Raw genomic sequence first — 13,044 nt, forward strand, 5'->3', positions numbered from 1 at the left:
GTATTCTTCCATAGTTCTAATAATGTCTATAAACATCTGACTTCCAAAAGATGCCTCTCAAAACTTAGGTTTGTCCCACATTCACATTCAATGACCTTTAAGACAGTTAAACCATTGTGCAAGTCAACTGTTCCATTTAAATGTGACACAAATATATTCGTATCAATGGTGCTTTTAAAAAAAGAGACCATTCACTGGCAGGAGAGGCTATTATTTATTAATATTATGTACAAGTTTTCCCATCATGATATTCAGATTAAAGTTTGAATATTTGCTCCTGCTCCATTCACTCATCTTAACAATACGTTTACTTTATAGCCACGTTTTCAAGTTACTTTCCCCTTATCAATAGTCTCTAGTAATAATCCTTAAAGTGTATCTGAGGCACAAGGGGAGAACATGAAGAAATTACGTATTTAAAAAAATGCACTGTGTATGGGGCATATAGCAATAAAAACAAAATCTAAAACGTGGTTGAATTTTAAGATACATTGTTTTTTTTGTTGTTTTTTTTTGTTTGTTTGTTTTTACTTCATCTGACTTTTATTATTCTCTCAGTATTGATGGACTGTATGATTCTCTTCAACGTTCTCCCCGAAAAGCATCACTGCAACACAAGTGGCACTGAGACAGAAAGTACATAGTACAGTAGTATTCGTCTTAAGTGCATTTTGGACTTCATTGTAAACAAAGACAGAATTGTCCATTGACGTCTTCTGAGTTGTTGACTCTCTGGGGTGGGGGGAGTCTATGTCTGTGTGTGTAACATTTTAAAATGCTTCAGGTCATAGTTGTGTGTTTTTGTTTCAATACAAGAAAGCTGGAGGTTTAACTGTATTTGGTAATTTTTACATTGTTTGTGTGTGTGTGTTGTGTGTAACCTTGCAGCTGTAGTTTTACACTTAAGTCAGCTGAAGGTAGCACTTGTGATTGGTGTAACTAAGTCTTCATACTATGTCTTATGTACACTTGTTGCACTTTGTTGGACCTTAAATACAGTGCGAAGACTTGTATTCCAAGGAGTGTGTGCGTGTGCGTGTGTGTGTGTGTGTCTTTCTTTAGTTCCAGATCTTGAGGAAGCTGTCCCAGGACCCGGTGGACACAGCCATGCCATCATCAGTCACACCCAGACAGCTCACACGATTGTCATGGCCGGCCAAGACTCCTGGAGGAGGGTCGGCACGGACAAAAGACGACTTGTTAACGTTCAAATGTTTTGCTCTCCAGACTTGAGCTGAGACGTCTTAACCGCACACAGAAGACAGCGGGCCTTGTGTTTCACAGTACTTCATAATCTAACACCAAAATAACTCTGAGAATGTGTAAATATGAAAGACTTTACTGTTTGAAGTCAAATTATTAGGTGCCATTTTGCCCTAAATGATTTACTCAATATGAGGACTCATCTGTATATTTTTTGTTTTGTAAACCTTCTGGCACATATTTGGAATTGCAAGGAGATAACGTCCTTTAGTATTTTCATTTATCTTAAAAGCAGAAAGACATTTGGAAGAGTTTCACTGGAATGTGCCAAAAATGTTTTCCCGAAGGTGGGTTACAGAGTGTCCTCGGTTCAAGTAGTTTGGGCAGCGGTGTAAGAATATGTTGTCCTAAAGCACAAAATGCAATTACTGCCGTATTTATTTATTTTTTTCATGTTTGTTTATATTTATAGTCGAGGGGTTTTGCTCATACAAATATTTACTGTAATTAAAGAGATTTGAATGATGTGTAGAATAAGTTCGCATGTAGTGACGTAGGAATACTTTTTCACATGGGGCAAAAAGGCACACTTAATTACCATTTGACTTTTTTTATCTGATAGTTTCATATTTATATTTATGGTGTTTTTCTTTCAAACGATTAATGTAAATGTCATTTTTCGGTGACAAGCAGCATGCGAGTAGCTACTTTGCGCAGAGACATGAAATGATGACACAAACTGGAAGACTCAGTAATTAATGTTTTTCATGTGATTGTTTTATATTTATAGCTGACATGTGTTTTTCAAATTAAAAGTTATGGCAATTTAAGGTTACAATCTGCATGCACTGAGGTAGCTAGTTTACGTCATCCCGTGGCACAAGAAATGCTAAATTATGGCCGTACTTATTAGTATTCATGTGATTATTTTATATTTGTATTCTAGAATTATTTTTCATACAAATTTTTACGGTAATTATGACTTTTCTATCCAGGTAGGCCAACTGATAGGCTACAGAACATCACTACATACAAATTCTGGTTACATTGCCAATCATTGTCCGGAACTGTGTGATGAGGTATTGTAACCCAATAAGACCTAGTTATTCTAATGTTCGTTAAAATCCTCTAAATTCTCAAAAAGAACCTCATAAGTGGGATCTCCCAAAATTTCGACTGCACCCACCTGCTCTGTCTCCCTTCATGGCATCCCATATGTTGCAGTTAAAGTCGTCATAGCCCGCCAGCAGCAGGCGGCCCGAGCGGGAGAAAGCCACCGAGGTGATGCCGCAGATGATGTTGTCATGGCAATAGAGGCTGAGTTCCTGGTCTGCGCGCAGGTCAAACAACCTGCAGGTGGCGTCGTCAGAGCCCGTGGCAAAGGCGCTGCCATTGGGGAAGAACTAAGGGAGACATCGGCTGATGTTAGGAAATACAATAAAATACAATTCAACTTTATTTATATAGCGCATTTCACAACAGAAAGGAGATAACTTTTACAATCAAACATACATTATAAACCATTTGGACATTTGGTAAAGTATTGGGACACCTAACCGGTCCACCAGCAGAAAGTGAAAATGGAAGAAAAAAGGAGTGCCGCATCTTAAGCTGTTCCCCGGAGGTTTTAAAACAAGTTTCGAAATAGTTTTCATAGACCATTTCACAGACCTCATCGTAGGCATGGTTATAATGGTGAATCCACATAAATATAATTACGGAAAAAGAAACAGTTTGGTACATTGGTTGGTTTTAATTACGGGTACAAAAGAAAATAAATTTTGAAACATATTTACAGTCATGATGTTTAAAATGAAACAATTAAAGCTTGAATATTATAATAATATAAATATTGAAAATGTTCTTTTCAGGAAAGTTCAACAGCAATAGTTAGTCTTCTTTTTCGGGACAATCGATGCAGACCTGTGCAACGGCAATACTGAACTGTTTAAATTATGCTATCAAAATAATCACCTTTTTGGAAGATACGTTTGCATTGAACTAGTTATTTTATACTGGATAGCTAACATGACGTCTGCAAGCCCGAAGCTATGCTGCACTTTTTTGTTTGCAGAATAGGCATGTGGGTATGTCACAGAGCGGTTACCTTGCCTAATGTTGTGCATTGGAACCCTAATAATCGCCCCTTGATGTTACATATTAGCCTCTGCATTTGGTTTAAAATGAAAGTTTTTGTGGGCTATACAGTGGTACCTTGATTACGAGTTTACTACATGTCTGACTTTGACACCTGTGTATTGAAATGTATTTGACTTTTTGTACCACTTTATGGGTTTTGTGTGTATGTTTTTTTCAGACTTTCATTCGGACACTCACACAGATCGCGTTGATATCCGACTCGTGTCCCGTGAAGGTCTGTCGACACATGCTGTCTCTGATGTCCCACAGTTTGACCGAGGCATCGCACGCTCCCGACACGAAGGTGCGCAGGTCGGGCGCCAGGGACAGACTCATGACGTCACCCGTGTGGCCAGAGAACACCGTAGTCTGCTGGCTTGTCTCGATGTCCCACAACGCACTTGGGGCAAAGAGCGTGGTGATCAGAAGATTATAATTTGCGAAAAGTGAGTCGTGAGACTGTTCACAACGTATTAAGACTCACCAGGTAGTGTCTCCTGAGCTTGTGATGATTTGATTGTCATCGATGAAACGGCAACATGACAGGTAACCTGAGACAACACATGCAGAAAACACAGCAATGAAGTGCCATATAGACCAAAATAATAAAGACTTTCACACACACAACAAAAAAGAGGTCTTAGTCGATTGAATCCACTTCTTAAAAGCACAACTATCACAACAGAATCAGAACTGTACAGTCCGGGCATTCAATGCCGTCTCTGCTAACCCAAACACCATCAGAAGCGTGGACCAACATTTACAATTTACTATTGAAATTGTAATAATATATTTCCAGCAGACGAATATTTTCGTGCAATCAAATTTCAGCTTCTGTGATGACATGTAAATGTAATCCTAAAACCTTCAGAATCCTAAGTGCCGACATCAAACACACACACACACACACCGTTTGAAATTTTATTTTTTAAGCAATCATCGTCAGGTTTTTGATTCACCACCCACTTCCCAAACAGTGACATCAGAATTTTCCATCCTCTGACTGGTCTAAAAGTAAATGTCCACTCCCCTGATAGGTTGAGTTAAATATGCACACCAGATATTGATAATTTATTGTGAACCACTATATTGTGGTGACGAGTTTGAAGGTGATAAACTGGAGGATTACGTTAATTGTGTTTTTTCCTTATACGTCATCTGGAGCGGTTCAAAATCAACCAATCAATATAACATTTTTCATAAAATACTCTATACTGATTGCTACAGACATGTTTTAATGTCGAACTTGGCTTGCTCAAACAACCGATCAGAGGACGTAAACATTTTGACATCATCAAGGGTTAGTTAGCCATCCATTTTTTTTATACAGCTTCTCTTTGATAGAGTCCCCAGGTGAGGTGGAGCCTATCCCAGTTGACTTGTGTATGCCCTGGACTGGTCACCAGCCAATCACAGGGAATGTATTGTACTCTATACATACTCAAACAACCATTCACACTCACAACTACGCCTTTGGGCAATTTAGCCTCTTCAGAGATTCTACCACGCATCTACTTTTGGAATGTGTGACATACAAACTCTACACAGGAAGCACAATGCCCAGATTCAACCCCCCAACCTTGGAAATGTGAGGCAGATGTGCAAACCACTTGTGCACTGGGTCGCCACTAACTGGCCTTTAGATGAAAAATAGTTAAAAATTAGAAACACTACAAAATTAAGAGAATTGATTGTTGGTAAGAAATAATGAATAAAATTACATGGACCAATATTCGAATGTATAGTTTGTAGGGGAGTACTTTTGATAGTGTTAAGGCCATGCTTTACCTTGCTGGCCCCGACACCTCACCACTTATGAATTTTACTGTACTTCCTCATATTGTAGCATTTATTCAAGTGCAGAGAGTACGAGGCATAAATTTCATTTACTAGCCAATTACACAAACTTTCAAGATGGCAACATGCCCTTTTGTGTTAGTACTGGTGTTATTACTTTTAAAACTCAACATAGAGAACACTAGTACAATACAATACTAAACAACTTTACTTATATAGTGCATTTTACAACAGCTGGAGCGCTTTCCATATGGTGTAATATAAATTAGGGGGAAATTAGAACACAAATTAAAACACAAATACAATAGCTAATACTAAGTTAAAGTACTGAAATATCCTGCAGAGTGAATTCATAGATTTGTTTCTCAATACATGATAGATGTTCGAAGATAATAGCTGCAAATGTGCAAAGATTGAGAACTAGTTGGTCCTCAATTGTGGAGAATCAAACTATAAACTGTTTTTCACCAGTTCCGGTTTTATTTATTTATTTTTGGGAGGGTTTGTGGGTGGCCCTTTTAAACAGGGCAAATGATGTACGACTCGCCCCTTTCCTGCTACATAAGAACTTGAGCTGCGGTTATCCTGCACATTTACGACATACAGCTTTCCTCATTCAGAGAGTCACCTGGCCTGGCTGTTTTAGAGCGCCTTGTTGTTGGCTATAAGTGCACGAACCTCTGTAGTAAGTGAAGAAAATGGGGCATTTATTGATGGTGTGGCATTTATTTAGGCAAGTGCATGACCCAGCAATTAATTGGGCCACATAATTTATTAAAGAAGCAGACCCTATTTTAAGAAGTGGATTGGCTGCAATTACTCAGATCTAGATGACATGAGGTAACAACTCACCTCATTATCATCAAGTGATTAATTAAGCAAGTTAATCAAATTTCCTTCCCCATGAGGCAGCTGATCAAGGTGCACTTGTATCATCAGTTTGACACAAAGCTCTGTCACCTGTATGCCCAGGTAGTTCCCGGCTAATCCTGACATTCCCCTCGCGTGTTTTCAGGCAGTAGATGGAGCAGATGTTATCAAGGCCTCCGCATGCCACGTAGTTCCCAGATGGGGCGTACGCGCAGGTCATCACCCAGGAGGAGCGCAGGGGGATGGCATGGATCTTAAAATAAAAAAAAAACAAAAATAAAAAAAAACAGGCAACATATAAGGTGACATGTTCTGCAACATTTGGAGTAGCAACAAAGACAAACTCTTCGCGAGAACGTCAACTGTTACTTAATGCAAGGAATTCTCAGGAGATGGCAGGAAGTGATAGGACTGTGTGAGTGTGTTGAGTGTACCTTGTTAGTGGTGTAGCTGTCCCACACGATCAGTTTGCCATCTTGAGAGGCGCTAACAAGAAGCCTGCGGAGACACACATTACATCATGTGATCGGCGCTTCCACATACTTCTAGGAGAGCACAAGGATGTGATTACTGTAAATGCATTTTTTTTACTTCTACAAACACATCGTAGCAAATTTTTTTTTTCTGTTTTGAACAATTTCGTGATGCTCGATTAAGCTGATGACTTCTCTCACACTGAGCATCATCACAAACGCATCTAGCGAACACTCATGAAGAGCAATATACTCGAAAACTGCACTCAGTAGAACGCAGACCCTTGCCAAGATTGCAATCAGTCTGACTCATTTCACCGAATTATCTGGACTTGCCGGGTGATGCTGTTCCACTCCAGTCCTGTAAGAGGCAATAATGCGAATTACATAGTGGTTGCTGTCTATTACATCCGCCATGCTGTTTTCGCCGTTGTTCTAGCTGCTGGATCGTCACCAAAAATGCAAGCAGGTGAGAAGGGAAATGAAAGCTTTGATCCGCACCTTCATCCGGATCCTCAATAAAATGCAAGGGATCATTCCTCAGCCCCCTCAAAGATTTATGAAAATAGATTATGGAAAATGATTGCATCCAAAACCTAGTTTATGGCTACTGAAATAATGATGATCTCATACTCAATAAACTTATTTTATTTACTTCCTCAGTATGAAATCTGGACCAATTTAATTTAACTTAAAGATGAATCCTGCCTGTTGCGTGAATGGATACAAGTTTTTTTTACCGTCCGCCAATAGAATGTAAGAACATGTGTTTGTTCTGCCGGTCACTATTGGTAGCTGGTATAGATAGATGAACAAAGGTATATTTTGCTGGCATCATGCTAAAACCTCCTTTCTCACAATTTGGTAAATTTCATATGTTTTCCACAAATCTACACTAGTGGTCTATCTGCATGTTTGGGTGTTATTTATCCAAATAATCAATCTTAAGTGTTGAAAATGGATAGCTCTCATTAATGATGCAATTTTAATAGTTGAACATCTCCTGATAGGTGATGATTTTGCATGTACAAGGATTCTGGTCGACGCCAGTAATTTGTCATTAAACATTTTGCATCATCGCTGTGCATTTGAAAAACTCAACCTAAGTATGGAAATATACACCACATACAATAACAAATATAGCTAATGCATAGCTTTTATCGAGAAAGGATGAAGTTGACTCGCAAATTTTGAAAGTTTGCAATGATTTGGCCTCCACCAGTCCGTGAGGATAACCATCGGAGCCTGCAAATAGAATGGCACCACAAAATGTAAGCATTGCCACACCTTGAGTCTGACCCCCAGTGCATGGCATAGATCTTAGCAAGGTGGCCTCGAAGGGTGCGTCTTGTTCGCATCTGTATCCGCCCCACTGGATCCAGACCAGCAGTTATCTAAATAGTACATAATGATTGATAGATTTCAAAAACAGGACAACAAAATCTTTTTTTTCTTTTATTGATAAAACTGTGTGCTGATAAACGATATATAGTCAACATTCTTGTCATTAGTCATTCCGTGACAGTCACCTGTGTCAAGGTCGAATCCCCACATGCTTTCCTGGCATCCTTGCAAAAAACAATAACAAGAAGATGGAGGGAAAAGGTCAGAACAAATACAGTACAGTATAAAGAGAAACTATTTGTGACTCGAGGAACTATTCAACTTACTCGTATCTGGTTCCTCAGCTGCTCGGCCTCCTGGCGAAGCTGCTCCAGCTCACTCATTTTGGAAGTTGCTGTAGATGCTGCCTGTTAGTTGGGGAAGAGTAAAAATAAAAAGGCGTCTGCTCACGTGCAATCACTGGACACAACATGGGGTACACAGTCAAATCATATCCAATGCAATATACAATATACTAGCAGTGATTCTCAAAGTGTGCTACAAGTACCACTTGTGGTGCGCGGGCTCTCTCTAGTGCAGTGCTTCTCAATTATTTTATGTTACGCCCCCCCTCCCCCCTAGCAAGAAGAAAACAATTTGCACCCCCCTAACACCACCCACTCTCCACCGCAACTTTAAATAACTGCATTTTCGTTGCGAAACAAACCTGCAGCGTAGAGTTAATACTCGCTGCGCACAATGGGCAAGGAGAGCGCCACTGCGAACTACTGGAGTGGATGTGCAATTACACTTTATTGTAGTACGGCGGGAAAAAAGCATGTTCCTCAGGTTCTCACGCGCCCCCCTCACCATCGCAACGCGCCTCCCCAGGGAAGCACTGCTTTAGTGATACATGAAAGAGTCCCTGCCAAAGCACAATTGAGTTATATTTGACTTTTTAGTGCAATACATTTTCATTACATGTTTGAAATATGTTAATTGCATCATTCAAGTTTTTATTCTGATTGTACAGGGTGCTTCATAAATCGTCACTTTATGTTACAATATATCGTAATATGTATTGTAAACGATATTTCATCTGATGATGTGAGTTTTTGGAAAGTGGCATAAACATTAAAACACCTTGCATTTATGCATAGTGAAACAACACAATTTCACAATGGTTTACAATGATATAAAATATAATTTTTAGGAATAAAATATTGTTTCTGATGAACATCAACTAGCACTACTATGCTCCTGTATATTCCTGTTAGTCATGATGGAGGTACTTGGAGAACCAAATTTATTTTTAGGTAGTACTTGGTGAAAAATGTTTGAGAACCATAACTCTAGAGACAACCCAGTAAAATAACTTGTGTTTTGTGCCGACAATTATTTTTATTTAATTTAGAGCTGTCAAAAATAAAGCGTTAACTCAGGTGATTAATCCCATTTTTTTTAACTCAGTTAAATATTTTAACTCAGTTAACTCAGTTTGCTTTAATTCAAAAATAATTTGCATACTTTACAAATATTGTGCGTTATCAGATGTACATCTTAAGCACGTTTCAGAACAAAACACTGTGTTCAAGTTACCATAGGGCCTTGCAAACCAACACTGCTGGAGTGTGGCGCTAGTGAGCAGTTTTGAGAAATGATTTGAAGAATAATGCCTGTAAAGATATCTCCATTTAGATCTTATTCAAGAATCACAAAAAGCTATTAGAACAGTCTTTGAATTAAATCTACTTCATATTTGGTGATTTTGCATCAATTCCAAGATATTATTCAAGTAAATCTTATTTGTTTATCTAATTTATATATTTGTCTGTATTATTGCACTGGACAGGGGAGCCCTCTAATCTCGTTGCACACTTGAGTACAATGACAATAAAGGGATTTCTAATTTCTAATTTATAATTCTAATTCTAAATATCTGTTACAAGTTTCTCCAAAAATAGTAGTTGAAAAATGTGATTAATCGCAATTAACCATAGAATTTCTTTGTGATTCATTAGTTTAAAAAAAACTAATCACTTGACAACACTGATTTAAATACATAATGATGCTGGCCAGACATCTGATTAGGTACATCCGTACAGTCTAATGCACAGGTGTCAAACTCAAGGCCCGGGGGCCAGATCTGGCCCACAACCTCATTTTATGTGGCCCGCAAAGGGCAAATCATCTGCATCAACTTCCTGTTTCTAGCATGTTTTCTTCACTTTTAACAACACTGAGATATGAGATATTGCCATTTATTTGTTACCAATCCTCCCCTTTTAAAATAAATTGAAAAATTGTTGAACAATTACTTACTGGCTTCTGATTTCCAAACTGGCTTTCCAATCAATTTATATGGGTTCAAAGTCATACCGGCCCTCTGAGGGAAACCACAACTACAATGTGGCCCGTCCACAAAAATGAGTTTGACACCCCTGGTCTAATGGAATCCAGTAGGAGAGCTGTTTCAAAGATAGACCTATATCACAGGGGTCAAACTTAATGCCCTGGGTCCAGCTTCGGCCCACCACATCATTATATGTGGCCCTTAGAAGTAAATCATCTATCAGCTTCCATGATCCTTGCTAAAAATCGCTAACATAATTTCAAATTAACATGTGTAATAAATAATAATATTGAGATTTTGCAATATTTTTTGGTGTGTTTAGTAATTGTTGCGTCTACGCAATAATACAATGAGATGATTAAACATTTATTTGGGTTCACCGTCATAACGCCCCGCTAAGGGACGCCATGACTACAAAGTGGCCCACAACAAAACAGAGTTTGAGACAACTGTCCTATATAATGATAACAGAAGATAATGCTTTCACACCTGCAGTTAAATGTAGCAACTAAAATATTAGACACAGCTCTCAATCGGATGCAAACAACCTGGGTAATACAATACATACCGTAGTTACTGTACAATAAACCCTTTCTGAGAATTGCATGCAAACCCGTGTTATATTTGTAAAGGCAGAATTTGTCATACAGACAATATATGTTAAATCTCATAATGTGTAACTAATAAAGTGTCTACACGAGTGGTTCATCTAATGATTACCTTTCTTCATTCCTGATTTGGACATTAGATATAAATAAATAAATAAATAAATAAGGCATGCTTTTTTCAATCTCTAACTACTAGTGAGAATAAACCCTGTAATCTGTTTACAAAGGTGCCACCATGCATGGTTGAACTACTGAGTTATAATCTGCACAGACTAAGCTGCCACAAAGCCAGTGTGCATCACTAGCAGGCAGAAGATGGTGAGGGACCACTCCCACGGAAGCCAAGGGGACCTGTTACACTTGTGTACCAAGCTGGGACACACTATTATTAACTCACAAGGTTAATATCTCAGAGTGTGGGTGGAATTTTGCTTGAGGCCAACCGTGGTCACTGCAATATGCTAAGAAGTGTGTATTTTAATCAATGAAGTGGATTACATATTTGATAGTTATTGAAACTAAAGACAACCAAGAAGGAGGTGTCACCAACTGACACCTCTGCTTGCGTAACCATTGAGGAGCTGAGAAGCAATTTCCAAAATGAGGCCTGCAAACATTCAATGGATGACATTTTTTTTTTAAACGCATTTTAACATATCTTCATTTTCCTTTTACATTGGTTTTACTGTTGGCATCCCTTTGTATGGAAGCATGATCAGCTCATGGGTCATTTCTTAAGCTAAGAGCATGCTGCCCCACCCCTTTGACTTGCCCACCATGGTTACATCTGCAGTTGGAGGAGAGCCCACAGCTAACATGAAGAGTATAATGTCAGGATAAGTGAGGCCCTTCTCACTTCCACAGTCAAACAAAAAGGCCTCAAAGAAACAAAATGTGACTACACTACAGCACGGAAGAGGGAGAAGGCTCCACACTTCATTCAAAATGGACAACGGGCCCACGGAGGCAGTCATAGCAACAATATGTTTTTCAATGCAGATAGATAGAGCACCATCATCATCATCGTCGTCATCATCATCATCATCATCATCATCATCATCATCACCACCCAGCCATCTTACACATTGAAAACTGGCCTATTCACTTTAATGATGGGTGGCTACCTGTTAATTCCACCGATGCTCCTCTTTGATTGTCCTGGAAAAAAAGCCAACTCCCTTGAATGAATATATATATATACATATATATATATATATATATATATGTATATATATATATATATGTATGTGTATATATATGTATATATATATATATGTATATATATAAATATATATATATATAAATATAAATCCCGTGGTTTTAACAATACGTATTTTATATTGGTTTTCTGTATGTAGCTAAAAAAAAAGGAAATATGCAGAGAAGATGCACGCGAAGAGGCGTCAGTGGGCAGGCACACGGAGGAGGAAGAGGAGGAGGTCTTCACACATTTCCACACGAGGAAAAAAAGAGAGCAAAAAATAAATACATCCACAGCTGCCGCGTAGCGGCTTTCCACCTTTTTTCACGCCGAACAAGTCCACGACAACATGTTGGTTATAGATAAGCCCCAGTTCAGTCCACGGTCGCGTCAAGCCAAGGAGCGTCAAATAGCACTCGCTCCGTTTTTTTTTACTCCGATTTTGCTCTTCGTGACGTGATCTTCATTTCCTTCCTCTCTCAGTGGTTTCCTCCTCCTCGCCCTCCTCCTCCTCGCCCTCCTCCTCCCTCTCCCTCTTCATCCCTCGCCTAAAAGGTACAATAGAAAAGCAAACCTGCGAACAAGCGTCTCGTGATGAGATACAAAAATCGTGTTTATTTTTCCCCATGTGGAAATAATCAGCCAATAAGTCGTGCTTGCAATTTACCCCCCCCCCTCGTTCTCATTATAAGGAAACAGGCAGACATCACGAGGTCAAGCCTGTGCACAGCAAATGTTCAACCAACAACTGCATCTTTGAAACACCCTTTAAATGTTATATTCACATTTGAAAATCAGGATGTAGATTTGATAGAACTGTAATGGCAGGCCTTCCAGTCAAACTTCAATTTGTGGTCACATCAGCTGACAACCCCACTGGGGGGTTGCCTGTAACTGTATGGGGCCATTATTGTAGCAAAACTATTTACAAAGGCGTATCTCAATCCAGCAATGTGTATAAAAAATCTGTATCTATAACCACAGTCACAAATGTGTACCGAGGATCTACATATGAGTAATTGAAGTCACAAATGTGTCACGAGAATCTACAAATGTGTACATTGATTTATATGCACA

The 13,044-nt window shown here is 38.9% G+C and overlaps 1 protein-coding gene across 1 annotated transcript; it reads right to left on the bottom strand.

The window, feature by feature from the left end:
- Nucleotides 1-195: 195 nt before the first annotated feature.
- On the bottom strand, nucleotides 196-12,452 carry gnb2 (guanine nucleotide binding protein (G protein), beta polypeptide 2). Its single transcript, XM_088279555.1, has 11 exons — nucleotides 12,286-12,452; nucleotides 11,891-11,924; nucleotides 8,153-8,233; nucleotides 8,012-8,050; nucleotides 7,770-7,876; nucleotides 6,444-6,507; nucleotides 6,100-6,262; nucleotides 3,827-3,893; nucleotides 3,541-3,742; nucleotides 2,390-2,606; nucleotides 196-1,165 (listed from the first exon to the last, which is right to left on the bottom strand). Exons 3-11 carry the CDS (start codon nucleotides 8,207-8,209, stop codon nucleotides 1,059-1,061), a joined length of 1,023 nt encoding a protein of 340 aa, XP_088135681.1. The 5' UTR covers nucleotides 8,210-8,233; nucleotides 11,891-11,924; nucleotides 12,286-12,452; the 3' UTR covers nucleotides 196-1,058.
- Between the last annotated feature and the right edge of the window lie 592 nt (nucleotides 12,453-13,044).

The sequence above is a fragment of the Idiotropiscis lumnitzeri genome, chromosome 17, assembly GCF_059441095.1.
Source record: "Idiotropiscis lumnitzeri isolate Australia: NSW breed Sydney's pygmy pipehorse chromosome 17, RoL_Ilum_1.0, whole genome shotgun sequence".
Lineage (NCBI taxonomy): Eukaryota > Metazoa > Chordata > Actinopteri > Syngnathiformes > Syngnathidae > Idiotropiscis > Idiotropiscis lumnitzeri.